At 44.3% G+C, this 20,659-nt stretch overlaps 1 protein-coding gene across 3 annotated transcripts in view; it reads left to right on the top strand.

The window, feature by feature from the left end:
- The window catches only part of camk1b (calcium/calmodulin-dependent protein kinase Ib), a 48,497-nt gene extending 31,239 nt beyond the window's left edge, over window positions 1-17,258 (top strand). For all 3 annotated transcript variants that reach the window (XM_031567531.2, XM_031567530.2, XM_012841172.3), the window contains 9 exons: window positions 7,220-7,294; window positions 9,745-9,883; window positions 10,654-10,780; window positions 11,812-11,887; window positions 12,409-12,521; window positions 12,896-12,974; window positions 13,476-13,563; window positions 13,917-14,067; window positions 14,269-17,258. In XM_031567531.2, coding sequence (XP_031423391.1) covers window positions 7,220-7,294; window positions 9,745-9,883; window positions 10,654-10,780; window positions 11,812-11,887; window positions 12,409-12,521; window positions 12,896-12,974; window positions 13,476-13,563; window positions 13,917-14,067; window positions 14,269-14,372 — 952 coding nt within the window. In that variant the 3' untranslated portion in view covers window positions 14,373-17,258. The remainder of the gene's footprint in view (window positions 1-7,219; window positions 7,295-9,744; window positions 9,884-10,653; window positions 10,781-11,811; window positions 11,888-12,408; window positions 12,522-12,895; window positions 12,975-13,475; window positions 13,564-13,916; window positions 14,068-14,268) is intronic.
- The last annotated feature ends 3,401 nt before the right edge of the window (window positions 17,259-20,659 follow it).

Here is a 20,659-nt window from a genome sequence, read left to right as displayed (position 1 = left end):
TATGCTGTATGTTAAACCACTCTATAGCTAGCTGCAGCAGAACTTGTATGAATGTTGACACAGAAAGGAAAATCACATGCATTATTTAAGTACAGGCCAAAAATGATTCTCTGATACTTTCTCTTTAGCTTCTTAACGGCAGCACACTCTTTCTCAGCCAAATAATGCCATCCACAATTACTTTAATGATAACGGCAGGGTTAAAATACCTCCTGTTAAAACCACTGGAATTATGAAGCACCGGAAATGACTGAACCGATGGAGCCAAAGCTATTTTTAGTTCCCTTGTTGCCTGGGTTACAGCAGGCACAGAGGCCTAGCTGTTGCACAGAGATCTTTTCACAAGTGACAAGTGAGGAAGACTAATGTGTGTGTGTGTGTGTGTGTATATGAGTGTATGAGTATGTGTGTCTGACAAAGACACAGAGAAAGATGAGTGGAAATACTTTGTTGTGATAGAAAAGGAGCAGAAGGAGATGAAAGTCCTCATTCTGTACACACACACACAGAGAGAGAGAGAGAGAGAGAGAGAGAGAGAGAGAGAGAGAGAGAGAGGGCGAGAGAGAGGGGGGGGTTCTGGTTCTGGTTCTGGTTCTGGTTCTGGTGGAGCTCATTTGGGCAGGACTGGGGCTGCGGGGTGTCCGAGCCTGAGCGTTGGGGGTGACGCAGCGCTTCAGAGCAGATGGTTCCGAGGCGACGACGCGACTTGTGTTGAGTCAAAAAGCCGAGCAAACTGCTCTCCGCAGCCAATTACTAGTGGCAGCATATGCTGGTGTTACATCACAAGGCCCCGGCCAAACAACAGCCCATGGGAAAAGAAGTGGTTAGTCACTGTGGTTGCGTCACTCAAGTGGTTACGTTGAGGGTAAGAGAAGTTGTTTAGGCACAGGAGATAATTTCAGAGAAGCGCTCAAGATTTCTTCTTTCTCAGTGCTTGGTGGAGCTGCGGTTCTCGCGCTCCTGTGAAAAAGACATTAGCATGCTATTGTTTTGGGGTTCACATCATTAGCTTGGTCAGGCTCTTTTTGCGCGCAGGGTAAATACATTTTTTACAGCAGTACTTCAATCAGTGGGCTTTTGAAACCTCCCTCTATCCCCTGCTTGACTGTTCACACCCAGCCAGTCGTGATGGCTGGTGAGAATTGTCAACCTCGGCACACGAGTGTGTGAAGCCAGAAAACACGCAGACACACACAGTCACTCATCCAAAGACACACACACACTCACACACACACACACCCACACAAACAGATAAAACGAACCCTTGGTTTTGTGAGCGTGCTGCTTTAAAGAGCTCACAGGTGATTCATTGCTGATGCAAGATGGAGTGCTACACACTCGCACACACACACACACACACACACACACACACACACACACACACACGTGCACTCGCACTCTTCTCACCCCAGTTGAGGCTGGCAACAGTGCCAGATATGGCACCATGACAACTCTTTACATCTGGAACTTATTCAGTTGTGCTAATGAGAGGATGATGGAGCCCTTTCCCCCTTAGTCTGCGTTGAATGTGATTTGAGGATTGAACTTTGGAACCTCTGGTGTGTGAGTGTTTTGCACGTGTGTGTGTTTGTGGGAGGGAGAGAGAGATCCTAGCACAGGGCATGGGCCTAGTTGGGATGTTTACGCCACACTGCCTTTATTATCCTCATCAGTCACCTGTGTCTGTGTGCCTTCTGCCATCCCACGCGCCGTCCCTTCTGTCTCTCCCAAAACCTCCAGATCCACCTTGCTCTAAGGCATTACTCATCCTTCTGCTCATCCCTACCACAGTACAATAAAAAACCACAATACAATTTCACTTGGTCACATGTGACTCATGTTCCTCATATCATGAATCGGTTGAGCTTGATCATAGAGGAAGTCATTGAGGATAGAATAGGTTGCAGAAAAGTGATTAATCCTGTGGGTTAAAGGGAGTTTAACTTCAGTGAAGGATCCTGAAATTAGAAGGAAGACACCTTGTGGTGAGCAAAAGTACTGCAAGCATTGCCACACAAAGAATGTTACCCGTCCAGAAGGACTTGAAAGAATGGCATCACACACTCTGGGCCCTAGTTTAAAAGGGCAACGAGCTGTGCCTCACACTCATGACGTAATAAGTCCGTAAATAGTGCAACGTCAAAGGCAGCCAAGTTGGGTCGAAAAATTATTGTTATTTCCACATATGCACTCATAGGACGCGACAGTAGCAGTAGGCCTTTGTAAGACAGGTGAAATGGCATATTCATTTGTGGGTGTGGTGTTGAATTTGTGTCTTATAAGCCAATCATATTGACAGGAATTCTGACGTGCTGCTGTGATAAGCCACTTTTCATTTGTTTATTTCAAGTCCAGCAGACATCAGTGCATGGTATGAAAATATTTAAACTGTTAAATTGTCATTGTGAAAGGATGACATATGTTGAATTCACGAAAGCTTCACATTATTTAACATATAGGCTTATGGGCCTAATACATGCATAAAAGCAGGATACAGAAATTATGTTAGGAAAATTATTTTTATATGTAAATATGCTTATCAATTGATAAACCAAAAACATGAACTAAACAAAATATGTTACCAAATGGCTACGTAGGCTATGCAACTACACTCTACGCTGAAATAATCCAGTAGAAATAATCCAGTAGTCCATCATTCATCAGGGATTTAATGCACCACAAATAGAGTTTTTGTATTTTACAGCATGCTCAGTTTAGAGCACTGATCAATGTGTTGCTCTCCCATTTACCGTTCTAAAATAGCCTAACATCTCTCAGTATGGTGGTAATGAAGACAGGCCAAAAGTGAGAAGGAGCGCAATTTCTCTGTCTACAAATGGAATAATTCCGCCAAATATTTGTCTAATTTTCACTGTTCATTAGGTATGTTTTGTTTGCAAACATAGGCTACCAAAACTAACATATATATTGACATTTCACTGCGAGTTCAGTAATATTGCTTGAATTAGTAACACCAACCTCATAGAGCTGTATTTTCTTTATGCAAAATACCAGTCATCGTAATAGTGTTAGTGTCGTGCAATAATCGACCTCGTCATATAGGTATTGATAAAATAATTATATATATATATATATATATATATATATATATAATATATTATAATTATTCAGTGTCTACATGATGTAGAAAGCTTGAAAAACAGAAAGCTGTGTCAGTCAGTATACAGTAGATTTCCTGTAAGTCGTCTCACAATCAAATCAATCTTATTAGCCTATACAGTGGGGAAAATAAGTATTTGAACCCCTGCCGATTTCGCAAGTTTGGCCACTTGCAAAGAAATGTGTGATCTATAATTGTAATAGTAGGTGTATATTAACAGTGAGAAGCAGAATATCAACAAAAAAATCCAGAAAACTGCATTTTATAACATTTATGACTTAATTTGCATTTGATGCAGAAAATAAGTATTTTAACCCCTAGCAAAACATGACTTAGTACTTGGTGGAACAACCCTTGTTGGCAAGCACAGACGTCAGACTTTTCTTGTAGTTGGTCACCAGGTTTACACACATCTCAGGAGGGATTTTGGTCCACTCCTCTTTGCAGATCCTCTCCAAATCCTTAAGGTTGCGTTTTCAATGGGAGGGAATGAGGGAATGAGGTTCAAGCCCAATATTCCACGTTACATGGCCCCATCCATAGTCCCCTCGATGCAGTGGAGTCGTCCTGTACCCATGGCAGAGAAACAGCCCCAAAGCATAATGTTTCCACCTCCATGCTTGACGGTGGGGATGGTGTTCTTGGGGTCATATTCAGCATTCTTCCCCCTCCAAACGCGGCAAGTCGAGTTGATGTCAAAGAGCTTGATTTTGGTCTCATCTGACCGCATCCTGTCTCCCAATCCTCCTTAGAATCATTCAAGTGTTCATTGGCAAACTTCAGACGGCCCTGTACATGTGCTTCCTTGAGCAGGGGGACCTTGCGAGTGCTGCAGTACTTCAAACCATTACGGCGTAGTGTGTTGCCAATGGTTTTCTTGGTGACTGTGGTCTCAGCTGCCTTGAGATCATTCACAAGCTCCCCCTGTGTAGTTCTGGGGTTATTCTGCACTTTTCGGATGATCACCGATACCGCACAAGGGGATATCTTGCATGGGCCCCAGACCTAGAGCGATTGACAGTTGTTTGGTGTTGCTTCCATTTACGAATAATTGCACCAATAGTTGTCTGCTTCTCACCAAGCTGCTTGCCGATGGTTTTGTAACCCATTCCAGCCTTGTGCAGGTCTACAATCTTATCTCTGACGTCCTTGGTCAACTCTTTGGTCTTGCCCATGGTGGTGAGGTTGAAGGTGTGAAGTATGATTCTTTGGACAGGTTTCTTTTATATACGTCACAAGTTGAGATCAGGTGTAACTTGTTAGGCCTAATGAGGACTAATCTGTGTGCTTCTTGGGCACATAACTGGTCATTGGGAGCCAGAATTATTGCTGTTTGCTTGGGGGTTCAAATACTTATTTTCTGCATCAAAAACAAATAAAGTCATAAATGTTATAAAATGCAATTTTCTGGATTTGTTTGTTGATATTCTATTTCTCACTGTTAAAATACACCTACCATTACAATTATAGATCACACATTTCTTTGCAAGTGGCCAAACTTGCGAAATCGGCAGGGGTTCAAATACTTATTTTCCCCACTGTATGTTCTGTATAAAACGTTATTGGAAAATGTATAATGCAGTCTAATTATTCCCCAGAGATGAGATGAGGTAGATGATACATTTTCTTTACGGTCGTTCACTTTTCACCGTTGCACTCCTCTCTCTGTCCTATGGCTTACTGGTCACTTAGTTTGCGTTAAAAAAAGGAATTAATCAAGGTAGATGCCGTTTCCTAATATTATTAAATTTTTCGCTTGTTTTATTATTGTTGGATTATTCATTTTGCGTTTCATGGACATCTGAAAAGCATTACATTATCGCAAGTGACTCCATGGAAAGAATTGTTGTTGTGGGATCAATACTTTTCTCTTGTTTTTTCCGTTGTTGAGTGACTGGGACTGTTTTGCCATTAAACTGTGGGAGTATTTTGTTATTTTGCAAAGAAATTCTTTGAGGATGACCTTAAATGATTGGCCAATTTAGTAACGGGGTGCTCAATGTTATGCTATCAAACTGTGTAGAGATTACATTAGATGCACCTGCCAGACTTTGAAAACCAAGACGCAGGTTACATTTCAAAGAAGGAAGTGGCAGAACGCCTTCCTCATAACAATTTCCATGGAACGCCTTTCTGATCAGACACATCCAAGTGAGGCGTCGGCCCACCCTGGAAACCCTTATGTTATGAAATTACCAAATGAATGTGCCTTAGTAATCAAAATAGCTTGACGCGATGCCCTTCTTTGTTGCTCATAAGAACCCACGGTATATTAAATTAGGGCCCATTAGAACAGGGGTTCTTGTGATTCGGTATCGCGAACAATGCTCTCTTGCTTTCTCGAACAGAGAAGTCCTTTACTTAGATGATCACAAGGTTAGTACGTTAAGGCTTTCTTGTTTTGCACTGATTCGGTTTAGAACTGGTCCACTCGTCTACTTAATAAGGTGATAAAAACTCTTGTCCCGTCAGGTTTGCAAGTGCATAAAGACTATGATCTGGGGGGCCTCTGCAACAACCCTTCCATGGGTCTGTGTAGAGTGTGGCACTCCTTATTAAAGCTGGATGGGGTGTGACTGCCAGTGTGTGAGGGCCAGTGTGGTTTGTGGACAGATATAGCTTGTCAGTATTTACTCTCTCACCACCTCTGTGATAGTGATAAAGCACTTTTGCTCGCTGCTTATCCCAATGCTGAATACCGAATTCACTGAATGAGGTTTTAATAATGTTCTACCTTCTTTTTGTGCATCCGAAGACCTGCCCTCCTGTTACAACCGTGTTAATGCCCCCGTGTCGATTTGTTCCAGTTAAGCTTTGCCTGTGTGTTGTGGGATTGAGGCTAACCGCCCCCTCCCAGCTTCCCTCTGCTGCGTGCTGCTTCTGTGTTTGCTGTACCTGCCGATGAGTCACGCCAAAAGCCACGGCTGGCCTTGTGCAGGTGCGTGCTTATGCGTACTTATCGCGTAACGCCACGGCGCCCAAGCCTTGAGTAGTAGGTCATTCCTGGTTGGGGTTCTTTGTGCGTGTGTGTGCGTGTGTGTGTGCATGTGTGTGTGTGTGTGTGTGTGTGTGCGTGTGCGTGTGCGTGTGCGTGTGCGTTGAAAGGGCTCTGTGGAGGAGGCCGGAGTGAGTGGGTGAGCTCTGGCTTGAGAAAGGAGAATGGAACAGGGAAAAAAAATATGAAATAGGAGAAAGAAGAAAATAATAAAACAGTGGGGTTTGCGGTGACTCACCTCAGCTCCGATCCTCCGCCAAGCTGTCGTGCCTCACGGGGGCGTTGCGACGTGCCGCACAGCCAATTAGAGCCCCCGTGTGTGTGTGTGTGTGTTTTTTTTTTTCTCTCTGTGCACCACAGAAAAGTACAACAAACTCGCTTTCTCCCCTCTGTCTCTACTTTACTTTTCTAATTTGTTTTTCATCACTGTGGGGAGTATAAGCAGTGCACATAATGTCCTCTCAAGAATCATTGTGTGCCCATATCCTGGACCGCAGTTTCAGTTCTCATTCAATTCTTGGTTCATAGAACAGTTCCTATTTGATCAACCGCTTACTTTCTAACTAGATCCATGTCATCCTTGTCTTGGCCTGCTTGTGTGCCTGCTAGCACCTGCTAGCCCAGTAGATGCCAGGACTGTCTCCACACTGGGCCCCGTCAGGATGGCTTTCTCTGTCACATCTGGAGACGTGGGGCCGCTGTCTTGGCTTGGTGCAGAGAACAGATTTCCTGCCTGCAGTGGGAAGTTGATCCACGAGCTGCCCAGCCCTTATCTTTCACTTTCCCCCGCTTAAGCTCACCTATTTCTGGGCACGATGGAGCCCAGTTTAGTGGGGTGTGTTGGGGGCTGTGGAGCAGACATGGAGAAATTGATGGGCCTGTTCGGATTTAGTGCAGAGTACACTGGAAATGTTTATTCAGGTCAACTTGATAAAGAGGCCAAGAGCTGGCAGACTGGTCGTGGGAGCAGCACTTTACACCCGGCTGTAAATAAAATTGGCCATTCTTCTATTCTTCTGCTATTCTTTAGTGCTCAGCATGCATTCGGTCTGACTGATGTATTTTATTTGTTGTCTCTCTCTCTTTCTTTTTCCCCTCCCCAGGATTAAACATGCCAACATTGTAACCCTGGAGGATATTTTCGAGAACAAGTCGCACCTCTACCTTGTCATGCAGTTGTGAGTATCAGTTTTCTTCTTATAAACATATATCATCCTCAAGTCTTAAACTCTAACTGCGATATCTGTTTAGGAGGATTAGCACATGATGAGTTTGTGCTTGAGAGCGTTTCCCTGTTTAAACTCACTTTTTCCAGGCAAACATCTATATGTAGGGGATTATTGGATGAGGCATATTTTTGAATTTACCTCTTCACAAAACTCATTTTACTTGGCGCTGCAGTGAGTAGAGGACCGTGAATAAGTCGGGTGTTTGGTATTGTTTGCGATTAGCTGTTAGCGATTAGCTGTTGTCCGCATCCTGGAGCAGTCTGCTGTGGCAGGCTCATAAACAGAATGAGGGCTTGAGCAGAAGGACAGATGGCTTGGAGCCTGCTGCTGGCCGTGAACAGGTGGTTGTCAGTGTGCCACACTTCATTCAAGATGCCAACTTAGGCCCAATGTTTCTCTCTTGGAAAAAGCAAGAAAGTATGAAGGCCATCCCACTACCACACTGTTTCACACACGCCAGACTCTGGCACAATGGGCCCTGCAAAGCTGTGAAAAATGGATTTGATTATCTTCTGTTTTACAGAGCCTGTTATTTTTCTCTCTTCCTACCAGAGCTAGTTTAACACATTTGTGTTACAGAAATCAGATTCCAAAAGCTGATGGTCTGTTTTATAAAGGGGAGTGGGGGTGGGGGTGGGGGTGGGGGTGGGGGGGGGCAGTACTGTGCTCTCCATTAATGTCAGAAGACAATAAACCACTCTGTGATTGCTGTATGTAACACCACCAGGCACGAGGCTACAGTGTTCTTAAGTCTCAGTATGTGGTGTGTATTGCGTGTGTGTGCATGAGTGTCAAGTTCTTTTGTATCATCATAATTCAGTCAGGTGAGCATAGCTTGGGGTCCTTTGCAACCCACTGCCTTCGCTCCCTGGTGGATGGAAGTACAGGGTGGGGGAGAGGGAGAGAAAGAAAGAAAGAGAGAGAGAGAGAAAGCGAGTGATGGAGAGAAAGCGAGAGAGAGATGGGGAGTAGATTAGACTCCCCACAGAGATTTCTCCCACGCTGAATGTCACCCACGTTTAATTACACATGTGCCTTGAAAGGCCTCCGTATTGTTTGTTCTGCGTGGGAATCACGGTAAAGGCAGTGGCATGAGGAGAGGAGAGAGGAGAGAGGAGAGAGGAGAGAGGAGAGGTTGGGCTTATGGCGAGATCACTGCTGAGCTCCATGAGAATATGCCCACACCTGCAGTCTGCCGCCCACCAGCCACACTGAAATGTCACTGAAAGGGTGGAGAGGGAAAGAGCGAACAGGAGAGAGAGAACAGAGAAGAGCGAGAGAGAGAGAGAGAGAGGGGGGGATAATGAGAGAGCAGGGAGAGGGGAATGTGTTGTGCGTATTTGGGAGGTTAATCATTGAGGGGGTGGCTATTCAGCATAACAAGGTCAGTATCACCTTGTCAGCTGCGATAACCGCGAAACAAAGCCACAAAAAAGGGGTGAGTTTTAACACGCCAACCCACCTCTAGTCCTCTCTTCTCCTCGCCTCTCCTCTCCTCTCCTTTCTCCTTCTCTCCTCTCCTCTCCTCTTTTGGTTTAAGTGGCACCCTGCCATCTGGTGCCAGTGGCAGGGATGGAGGCTCTGGGCTCAGCGCGTAACCGGCGCAGGCCAGCTTTCATCTCCGTCAGGGATCCGCCCTGCCGCCTCACGCTTCACAGAGTCTCCTCCGACCCCCGGCGAACGGCTCTCCCTCTCCCTCTCCCCCTTACGCGTTCATTGTGCTCCGCGCAGGCAGGCAGGCAGCCAGCACAGCCAGCCAGCAAGAGGGATTCACTCGCTGACACTTTCCACTTCACATCACGAGTGACCTCCAGGCCGACAGGGTCGTTGTCTCCCATGTTTGAGCTTTGGTTTTCATTTTCAAGTTTTTTTTTTTTTATTTGTGAAATGTTGTGAGAATCTTCTCAGTTTGCCAGACTGCATTTTTGTAGGTCTTTCTTTACTAGCTATGTCTGGTGATAAACAAGTCTGTTTTTGCTCAAAGGAGGAAAGATAGTATTTCTTTAAGAGAGAAAGGCCTCCTCCTAGTGGAGAAGACACAGATATTTATCTAGTCTGTGTTCATGTCAAGAGATAGATAGATGGAGAGCTAGAGAGAGAGAGAGAGAGATACATAGATAGATAGATAGATAGAGAGAGATAAAGATAGAGACAGATAGATAGAAAGATGGATAGAGAGAGATGGAGACCTAGAGAGATAAAGATAGAGACAGATAGATAGAGACAGAGAGAGATGGAGAGCTAGAGAGATAAAGATAGAGACAGATAGATAGAAAGATGGATAGAGAGAGATGGAGACCTAGAGAGATAAAGATAAAGATAGAGACAGATAGATAGATAGAGACAGAGAAAGAGTAGATGGAAGCTGGAGTGAATATAACACAGATTGTCCTTGGCAGGGTGTCTGGTGGGGAGCTGTTTGACCGGATCGTGGAGAAAGGATTCTACACTGAGAAGGACGCCAGCAAACTCATTCAGCAGATTCTGGACGCCGTGAAGTACCTTCATGACATGGGCATTGTGCATCGTGACCTCAAGGTGAACTCCTAAGGGGCATTCAGTCACCTCAAAGCTAAGGAGTGAGGGAACCAGTGAGTCACAATGAAAGCAGAGGAAGATAACATGGGAAAGACAAACTAGAAAAAAAATAAGTAGAATCACCCAGTGCTGAAGACATTGCCAAGTGTGGCAGAGGATTTTATTTTATACAGAGGATATGCCTGTGTGACTGATTAGCAGAGAACTTATTACATTATGCAATGTAACACTTTGCTGTTTGTCTCCTTGTCCGTGGCGTAGACTAGAGGGCCTGACTAAATTAAGCTCATTACTCTCCTACCCCACTAATGAGCTCGTTTGTTTACAGGCGGTGCGGTGAAGTGTGCATAGATTGATCCTCACATCGGATAGCTAATTAAGTAGTCTGGAGAGTGTGTTGTGAGGGAGAGGAAGAAAGACTGATGGGGTGAAAGGAAAAACTGAGAGAAATAGAGTTACAGAAAGAGGGAGAAAGAGAAAAACATGTATGGGTTAGAAAAGCTTGAGAGAGCAGAGGCTGATATTCCTAGGACAATGACTGACCAGGAGGCTGAAGAGAAAGAGAGAGAGAGAGTGATGTGGGGTGCTTGGGAAAAAGAAGGGAGTAAGAAGGGAGGAAAGAAAGGGGAGGAAAGGGAGAGAAAGATTAAAAAGGAGAGATAAGGCTTGAGAGTTTAGAGGCTGTACTTCATGACTCTGAGTTCAGCAGTGGAGCAGATCGGCCTTGGAGGTCCGCCTCAGCCTGACCCTTGTGGTGTTACTCCCCACAGCCTGAGAACCTGCTCTACTACAGCATGGACGAGGACTCCAAGATCATGATCAGCGACTTCGGTCTGTCCAAGATCGAGGGCTCGGGCAGCGTCATGTCCACAGCGTGCGGTACCCCAGGATACGTAGGTACGGAGCAGAGGGCCGCCGGCCAATGTCAACTCAATGTCCAACACATCACACACACACACGCATGCACACACGCATGCACACACACACACACGCACGCGCGCGCACACACGCATGCACACACACACACACACACAGTCTTTCTCTCTCTTTCTCTCTCTCTCTTTCACTCACGCCTTCACTCACTCACACATGCACTCACGCTCTCACTCACTTGTACACACACACACACACACACAGACACACACAGACACACACAGACACACACAGACACACACAGACACACACAGACACACACAGACACAGACACACAGACTTACACACTCATTCACACACCTACACACCCAAAGTCATTATCTTGTAAGATAATATCAGTGGATCAAACAGAGCACTGAACCGTGTAATGCGACACCCAGTCCTATACTTGGTGGGAGAGAGTAAATGGTAATAACTATCTTAAGCCCTGAAGAATGAGATCAAAATACAGGCTTGAATGATCGCTCAGGTTCAGAGAAGTGTGCTGTTTGTAAGCCCATATCGGATATTCCCCCAGTTCTGCTAGGGAGCGCTTATCGTTAAAACAATGTTGATACGCCAGAGCGATAAAAGTTAACAAGCTTTGTATCCATGCATAGATAGGGGACATAGGAGATGGGGTGTTTTGTGAAGAGGACCTCCAGGGGTCATGGTAAACAGCCATTGTTTTCGGAGAGAGCCTGATTCATGCAGCAGCATGCTTGCCAGCTAAGAAAACCCAGAGCAGCCTGTGACCAATCGAAGTTAAGAACCGTGCGAATTCAGATATGAAAATACTGTGGTTTTGTGTGTGTGTGTGTGTGTGTGTGTGTGTGTGTGTGTGTGTGTGTGTGTGTGTGTGTGTGTGTGTGTGTGTGTGTGTGTGTGTGTGTGTGTGTGTGTGTGTGTGTGTGTGTGTGTGTGTGTGTGTGTGTGTGTGTGTGTGTGTGTGTGTGTGTGTGTGTGTGTGTGTGTGTGTGTGTGTGTGTGTGTGTGTGTGTGTGTGTGTGTGGCAGCTCCCGAGGTCCTGGCCCAGAAACCATACAGCAAGGCGGTGGACTGCTGGTCCATCGGAGTGATCGCATACATTCTGTGAGTACTCCTCTCCTCATCTCGCCTCTTTTCTCATCTCTCCTCTCTCCTCATCTCGCCTCTCTCCTCATCTCGCCTCTTTTCTCATCTCTCCTCCCTCCTCATCTCGCCTCTCTCTTCTTCTCTCATCTCGCCTCTTTTCTCATCTCTCCTCTCTCCTCATCTCTCCTTCACACTGAGGGGCTCTCGTGCTTGGCCTTTGTGTTCGTGCAGCAGCTCTGTTCTCTCTTCCTCTCCTGCTCGTTCAAGCTGAAGTCCTTTTGAGCTCGAGGCCCTTGTTGTTATTATTGTTTGTGAAGATGGTGCACTCACACAAATGGGTTTTCATAAACGAGCCGTCTGATTAATTTTCATTTCCAACTAATTAGGTTTCACATAAGCTTCAGTGTTCCACAGTGGTCTGTACAGAGGTGCTCTGAAGGGTTTTCTGTGAGTGTGTACTGCCTTCAGGACAAAATGATCTTCTGAGAGAATGGTGTTGCTCCACTTCATTGTTTTCTTGGGTTTTGTCCTGCTTGCAGTCTCTGTGGATACCCTCCCTTCTATGATGAGAACGATGCCAAGCTGTTTGAACAGATCCTCAAGGCAGAGTATGAGTTTGATTCTCCATACTGGGATGACATCTCCGATTCAGGTAGTGTTCTTTACACACACACACACACACACACACACACACACACACACACACACACACACACACACACCTCCTTAAGGTCTTTGTAGGCCAGTATCCATTAAGCGTTATTTTTCTAAACTTGTCAGCAGTTTCACGTTACTGGAAAAGCTTCCTCTGGATTTCTGCTCTTTTGATCCCTCGTCCAACTGTCAGTTTTTCCTCGAGATTAGCATTCATTTTCTTGCAAAGTGGTCTCAGGACACCACTGCAGAAATGAATAATGAGAACATCTGAGAAGCAGATTCATTCTTCTTTGTCTTTGTGTTTGCAAAGCCATTCATGTAGCAGTTGAAAATGCAGCTTCTGAGCTGTGCGTGACGTTCTGTTTGCAGCTAAAGATTTCATCGTCCATCTGATGGAGAAGGACCCCAGAGGCCGCTACACATGTGATCAGGCCCTTCAGCATCCCTGGTATGGACTTCCGTAACCTCATCCCCTACAAAACACAGACACACACACAGACACACACAGACACACACAGACACACACAGACACACACAGACACACACAGACACACACAGACACACACACAGACACACACAGAGACACACAGAGACACACACAGACACACACAGACACACACAGACACACACAGACACACACAGACACACACAGACACACACAGACACACACAGACACACACAGACACACACACACATGCACAAAGCGCAGGGCCATTCTTCATTCACTTCTCGCCACAGTGCCTTGTGTAACTGCAGTGATTTATGGCATGTGGGGCCGTTAATTGTTTACTGTCAGAGAGTCAGCTTGGGCTGTCTGCGAGTTGAATTAAAATCGGTTCCCAAGATTCGCCCATTGTATTTGCGGCGATTGCTTCTCCCCCCTCTGTGAGGAGGTGTGTGTGTTTTTTGAAGGGCCCATTAGTCCTAATATTGCCTCTCGTCTCCACAGGATTGCTGGAGACACGGCTCTGGACAAGAATATCCACGAGTCTGTCAGTGCCCAGATCAAGAAGAACTTTGCCAAAAGCAAATGGAAGGTAAGGGTCTCTCCTCCTGCATCTGCTGCTCCATTGGGCCTCCAGACGTGTCAGTGTTGTGTGCCTACTGAGGCATAATGAGAGCACAGTGTGGCTGTTATCATCACTGGAAGAAAGAGCATATGAAGTGCTCTCCCACTGCATAATTTACTTTAACTGCCAGCAAGGGGCGCTATAAAAGGAGGGCCCATATTGGAATCAAACCCCATGACAGGCCTTGCCATTCGAAGCACCAGTCTTCCCCCCCAGCTGAGTTTTGGAAGTGCTAGTAGCTGGTGAAAGGGTAAAAGGCTGTGAGTGCAAAAGCCCAGTGTACTCAGAGTGTATTCTTTCCCCCCCTGTGCCACCCTCAGCAAGCCTTCAACGCCACGGCGGTGGTGCGGCACATGCGCCGCCTGCAGCTGGGCACCAGCCAGGAGGGCCCCAGCCAGCCCAGCCTGCCCAGCCCCTGCCACGGCCACCAGCTGCTGCCGGAGCGGGACGAGGAGGTGGAGCAGCGGAGTGGTGAGGGCACATCTTCACCTTGTCTACTCTAGTCTCTGTGTGAATCTGTTTACTTTGAGGTCTCGTGATGAATTTCAGTATGATGAGTGAGTTTTTGTCAGAACAGAACTGAACATATACCCCTTTCTTTCTTTCTTTCTTTCTTTCTTTCTTTCTTCTCTCTCTCTCTCTCTCTCTCTCTCTCTCTCTCTCTCCAACCAGAGGCCAAGTGTGAGGGGGGCTGTTCTGGGGCAGCCGGTGATGAGGCGGAGTGCGACCCCCTGCAGAACTGCACCTACCGCTGCCACCCCACCAGCCGCGTGTAAGCGCAGCGCCGCACTGTGCCGCCCCAGCCAAACGACCTCAGACTGTCCCTGTTTCGAATCACTGGAGCCCGACACCAATCCCCAGTCTGGCCAGGAATATGGAGTTGTTCCAGCGACCCGCCACCAGGGAGCGCTGCTGTGTAAAGAATTCAGGGTTGGGGAGGAAAGGGACACTACGCGAATGGAGGGAGTCACTTTAGGCCGACAGAGGAGGAGGAGGATGAGGAGGAGGATGAGGATGAGGAGGAGAGCGCTGACACAGCGTGGAGAGATGAAGAGAGAGGGAGAGAGGGGTGGAGATGTGTTCCTCAAGTGGGAGGTGGACAGAGCGTGGACGTTGTTTTACTCATCCTTTTAAAATGGTCTTCTGTCTCCATCTCGATATTTCTATATGCAGTATAGTGTTTTTATCTGTTTCTTCTATTCCCAAACAAACAAATGCTCTCTTTCTTTTTCTACTGGCAAACAAAGGCCCGGGCTTTACCCTTGTACCTCAATCATTGGATAAGCTTTACTTTACTGTAGGAAGGTGGATGTTCCAATGCAGATCATTTGGAAAGATCACACCTGGAGGTGTGTTGTCATGTATGATTCTGCATGAATATTGCCTCTTTACCTATAGGTTCACACATTCTTCTGAGCACTGATTATGTGATTGTCCAAGCAATTCTTAAGTTTTATTATTAATATTATGTGATTGCGCAAGCAGTTGACACCTTTGTACGTCACTTTGGAGGAGGAGTGTCTGCTAAATACTCAACTTCTAGTGATATGCTGAGGATCTGCATTTTGTTTGATTCAGTGGTCTTCACCGAGGAAGGTAAATGTTTCTAGTGGTATGCTGACGATGTGAATTTGGAAAGCCGTGAGCTTCTGACATTATAAACATTCAACCAACTGCATGCTTAAAAAGTTTGTTCCAGATAAGGGAGATGTGAAAATGTTCACGTGGTGTTTTATAAGTGGAGAATTAACTTTAATGTTCAAGCTAATGGTACCGCATAGTTGGAGTGTTCTGTCTTTATCATCTTGTTGCGAGGGTGATTAAGTTGAAAGGTTTTTAGTGGACCAAGATTAGTGGACTAATTCACCAGCACGGCTGGGATGGCTAATTTTGCGAACAATCGCACTTAATATTTTCTTGTGTAGAAGTAAAATTGTGAACTTTAAGAGAGCAAAGGCAGATTTGAAGCCCAGATCAGTTTTGAATTTACAATACTGTTCATTACAGTAATGTTAGTCAGCTCACATGTCAACTCAATTCCACTGCCACACTGTTTTCATGTAATAATATTGCTGTCATTTTCATTTATCTACAGAATAGACGTGCAGACACGTTGCGTTTAACAAAATCTACAAGAATACTCAAACAGGTAGCCCTCAAGCCTTCATAAAAGGCATGTATTATTTAACTGGTATCAGCTGGTCTTGAGACTCAAAGGATGGTTATGGTATTTAGCAGACGCTTTTGTCTAAAGTGACCTACAAAACAAATAATAAAAAAACAACTATATGATCAACAACCATAAAGCTTTATGCACAACACCACAAAATGCTTTTAACAAAATTGTATATCAGATCATAATGAAATTAACAATAAAAATAACGACTGTAATACTATAAAAATGGTAGGACTTGTAACAAATGTATTAGAATGACAGATGAGTCATTCTACCGCCGAAGTACCACTAAAGAAAAGAGTCTTGATTGCCATCTCTTCCTGTGGAGAGAAGGGAAAGACCAAGTAGTCGAGTTCTTCCTAGATCTGAATAAGTTGTATTGCACACAATGACTGGAGACCATCAACTCATTTTGAACATTGACTGATTGATATGAGTGTGTATTGTCTGCCTTGTGTGCTAGTGGGTCATTGGTGTTAGAGAATCGCTGCCCTGCGCCTTGTTAGATGATATGTATTGGTCGTCCCACAGGTGGTAGGAGAGTCAAACCTTTCTTTCGTAGGGTGCAGTGTTAACATCCACATAATTGCATAGATTACAGAATGCAACTGCCAACTGCTGCTGCGCAATCACATTTGTATTTTCTTCTCTAGTTGCAAATTGCAACCTTAGTTTGCATGGGAAAAGCCGGGCGTTACAAGCAGGTACGATACATGCATGTATACATTCCTCCTTTATACAGTGTGTGTGGCACATGTTTCTGTCAATGTTAATACGTGCGAAAGGATAAAACTAGCGTTCTTCCTGTGTCCCTCCAGGAAATTGACATATTTTTCAGCCGTGCTGCATCATCCTGTGTTGGTGTATTGTGTCCTTGCAATACCTCATGTGTTACTTTTACATTTGGATCAACCAGCTCAGCTTATCAGACTCTGCAGTGCCTTCAGGATTGCAGTATCAAGTGTTTGTGTGTCTTTTTTTGTGTCATTCCAACACAAAGTAGTCTTGTCAAAATGATCTGTATTAAGAAGCAAAACGTCATCCAAGAGTGAATCAATTTTATCACTGCTTTTTATGTAGTTCGGACATGCAAACTGAACTTGTCAGTATAGAAATAGCACTACATAAGCAGTATGTTCACCTGGACACTACAGCAGAGAGCATTTAGCAAGACAGATTATAAAGGCACCCCAGTTCAATCTCAGCCAAACGCCCTACTCATAGGGACAAGGATCGTGGTAGACCATATATATTGTAATGATAAGACTATATAAAACCAGTGAAGATATGAAGGGATTTGTCTCCTGTCATAAAACCAAACTGTCCGAAGTTGAAGCCAAGCATGCTCATGTTGTAAGCCTTTCAGACATGTGTTTTTTTTATGTTCCTTTGTGGACTGCATTATTTTCATGCTATTTCTCGCATCCGTAATTCCATTCATGTTTTACACCATTTGGTTGTGTATAAATTAAAGAATGTACATGTAGCATCCTCTTGCCTCATTTCCTGATTTCATAGATTTTTGTCATGATGTCGCTCTGTTTCCATGCTTTCAGTTGCACACATGGCACTGGTGTCCACAGTCGATTCATGGTCATTGTTTTATTCCCATGGCTCCATTCATGTCAGTCAGGTCAGAACTGGTGCATCGATGCACTGATACCACTCATGTCTAATGATGAGGAAATGCAAGTCTCGTGGTACAAACATCCTTATGTCCAAAAGACAAACACTCACATACACGCATACATACATGCATATACCTAAATACACACACATACACTCATAATAACACACACAAGTACAGCATAGTCTCAGTACGGGTTGCGCACACACACACACACACAGACAGACACACACACACAAATACAACCTAGTCTTAGTATAGGTCGTAAAAGCTGAAATAAGGGCATGTACATCAAGTCCAGACTTATGGCCTGTTACTCTGGAAACAGCCTCTCAGGCAATCATGGGAATGTTCCTCTGTGATCTCTCCCTCTTTGGTGTGATGAGAGAGAGAGAGGGGGGAAGGCTGTAGTCCACAGAGCCACAGGGGAGAAGTTCATCAATGGTCTGGGCTCTTTATTCTGTGTCAGACTGGGTCCAGAAAACAAAAAGAAAAGACAAACAAAAAAGGTTTTGTGATTCCAAGATTCTGCATGTGAGAACAAACTAAATGGAAAGTGCAAGTGTTGTGTCTTTCTTCTGATGTTTGATATCTTGTTTCTGTTTTTAGCACCTTATGTTGTATCATTTGCGCTGGTTACTTGTGTGACTGTTAATTTAGTGTGTGAGTGTTTGCTATAGTTGGTGATATTGTGAGATTGCTTGGGAATCAGGACCAATTTCTACCAAATACTACAAAGGGATAATGTTTTAGAGATCATGTATCATGGTATTATGCCTATACCATCCATATGCACCCAGGTATTTTTGACCATAGAATGAGAGGCCGCCTAGATAGCACACTCATTCAATCGCAGTCTTTTCCCAGTAACATCAGATGAAGGCAGATTGATGAGAATGCGCTAGCTAATTAGCATTCACTTTAAGAATGTTTAGATATACACAGCACCACCTCCAACAAAAAGCTCTCAGTGCAACAGTCCTGAGCTTCTGAAAAACAGAAATATGTAGTCACTCGTTACCATCAAACTAAGCAAATAGTTTGAAGCGGTGTATATCTACTTCATTTTCCTGATGACTTGAAACTGAATGTTTTCAGTAGCCTGATGTTGTGGCCCTTGTTGTGGGTACTGTGTGCTGGTGTTTTCTTAAGGGGCTATGTGTAGCGTGTGCTATGAAGCTTTAGGTGTTGAGGTGCCACCCTAGGCAGGGAAAACAGCATCATCACAAGAAGCAAACTGACTTATGAATCAAACTGAGCACATTGGTCCTCAACTCAAACTAGATTTCTTAGTCGTTTGGGTGTCACCATCACAAAATACAGTATTAATGGACCTGTGTATTCTCTGCAGTGCTTGTCTAAATGGTCAAGTACCCTAAAGAATGATAGTCAGGCTCATTTTAAAGTGATGATTGCCTTGCAAAGCAAGGGTGGTCAAATGTCTTTTTTTCGATTATGATATGACTTGAATATGTGGGTTTTGGTCTTGTAACAATATATACATACACCTTGTGGCAGAACAATTCCTTGCATTGTTGTCTGCGTGGTGTGGTTTGCACTGTATGTGTAAAGATAAGTATGTCTCACATACACAAAGAAATTACTCTATCCAGATAGACCATATATATATAGATATATATTATTTTTGTCGATATCGATCAGAATTATTTACTTGTCCAAATGTATTTATTTCAGTCTCCATCCAAGAAACAAGACATTTTTGCATAATCAGACTCAGAGTAACACGTAGCAAGTTAAACTCTGCAGATGGGAAGGATTTCAGGGCGAAATTCCCCCTAGTTGTTGGGACCGATAAGTAGTAATGAACACCTTAGAAAAGAAATATCTCAGAGCTCACAATCGAGGCTCTGCTGTAACACAACTCCTTACAATGAACAAACACTAAACCTAGTTTAGAGTAATGGGATGGACAGAGAACTGGCAGAGTGTTTCTTCTGCATCTCTCATTAGATCGTGACATGGACCTCAGACATTTTAAACATTTTAAAACATTTTGAAACACTATATTGATGGCCAAACGCTGGAACTGAGTTAAATCAGTGGCCTTTTGCATTTGAGCTGTTTGATAATGCACAGACTAATTAGTAAAACACTGACAAATTCTTTGTCAAGAGAACACATTGGAGAACACATTGTTCTCACACCACCTTAGGAGAACACATTGTTCTCACACCACCTTACTACCACCGCTTTACAGCCACCATGTTGAAGCCCAGTGTCTACCTCTTAGGCTATTCTTCTGAATGCTAATGCTCTGTTTCCCCTGTCTCAGTGGTTGAAGCGTGTTAGTGGCCATGCACCCGGCCACCATGGGTGGTAAATGAAAAATGATCTTCTCTCTGGCACGTCTGCAGGTGAGGCGATGGAGAAAACAGGGAACAGCTCAGGTCAGCAACAGGGGTTACGATGTAATGTTTTCCCGTTTTTCATTTTGATGAGATCTTTTGATTTATCATTTTTTTGATGATTGAACATTGGTAAATTAATTTGTGAATCCTTCAACAACAACTTCAACTAATCTGAACAATTATGCAAAATAGGATATTAAGGGCTTTTAATCTTATGGGTGGGTAGTTGATTCCATGCTGGATATTACTAAAGAATTATCAGAATTGGCTTATCGCCCTTGCCATTCTGCTCAATGTGCTTGGTTTTAATACACCTGACATAATTACACTTTAAAAATTGTATTTTTGTTTTACAACTCTGTTTTGTTTCAGCTGTACTGATATCTGTTCAGTATGTTTATATATGATGACATATTTATATGTTAAGTATATATATATATATATATAGCCTTTAAAAGCTGTTATGAGCTATTATGTATTGATGCAATGCATCATGGTCCTTGAATATTAATTATGGAGTATTGCTCAGTATCAAAGCCAATGATTTGTACTTTGAGGAGGTTTGTTAATGGACAGTCTATTAAACTGTCCTTGTCTATGCCTCGCCTGTCTGTGTCTTCTTTCCATGATGTTTTCCAGATGAGTTGGCACGGAGGCTGTCTGTCATCATCAGAGCTCTGTTGTTTGTTGTCTCAAAAAAGCTCACATGGTTTATGCTGCTGCTGCTGTCTCTCAACAGATCTTTCTTTAATAAATACACCACGAAACAAACACTTAGCGAGGATTAGCTGTAGCATCACACGGCCGGAATTAGCAATACAGTCCGAACATGAATGGTTAGTGACTGCAGCCCGAGAGATATGTCAGTTATGTGACGCGCGGTCGGGTTGG

Source organism: Clupea harengus, chromosome 5 (genome assembly GCF_900700415.2).
Source record: "Clupea harengus chromosome 5, Ch_v2.0.2, whole genome shotgun sequence".
Lineage (NCBI taxonomy): Eukaryota > Metazoa > Chordata > Actinopteri > Clupeiformes > Clupeidae > Clupea > Clupea harengus.
The sequence above is the reverse complement of the archived record's forward strand: the minus strand, read 5'-3'. Positions and strand labels throughout refer to the sequence as shown.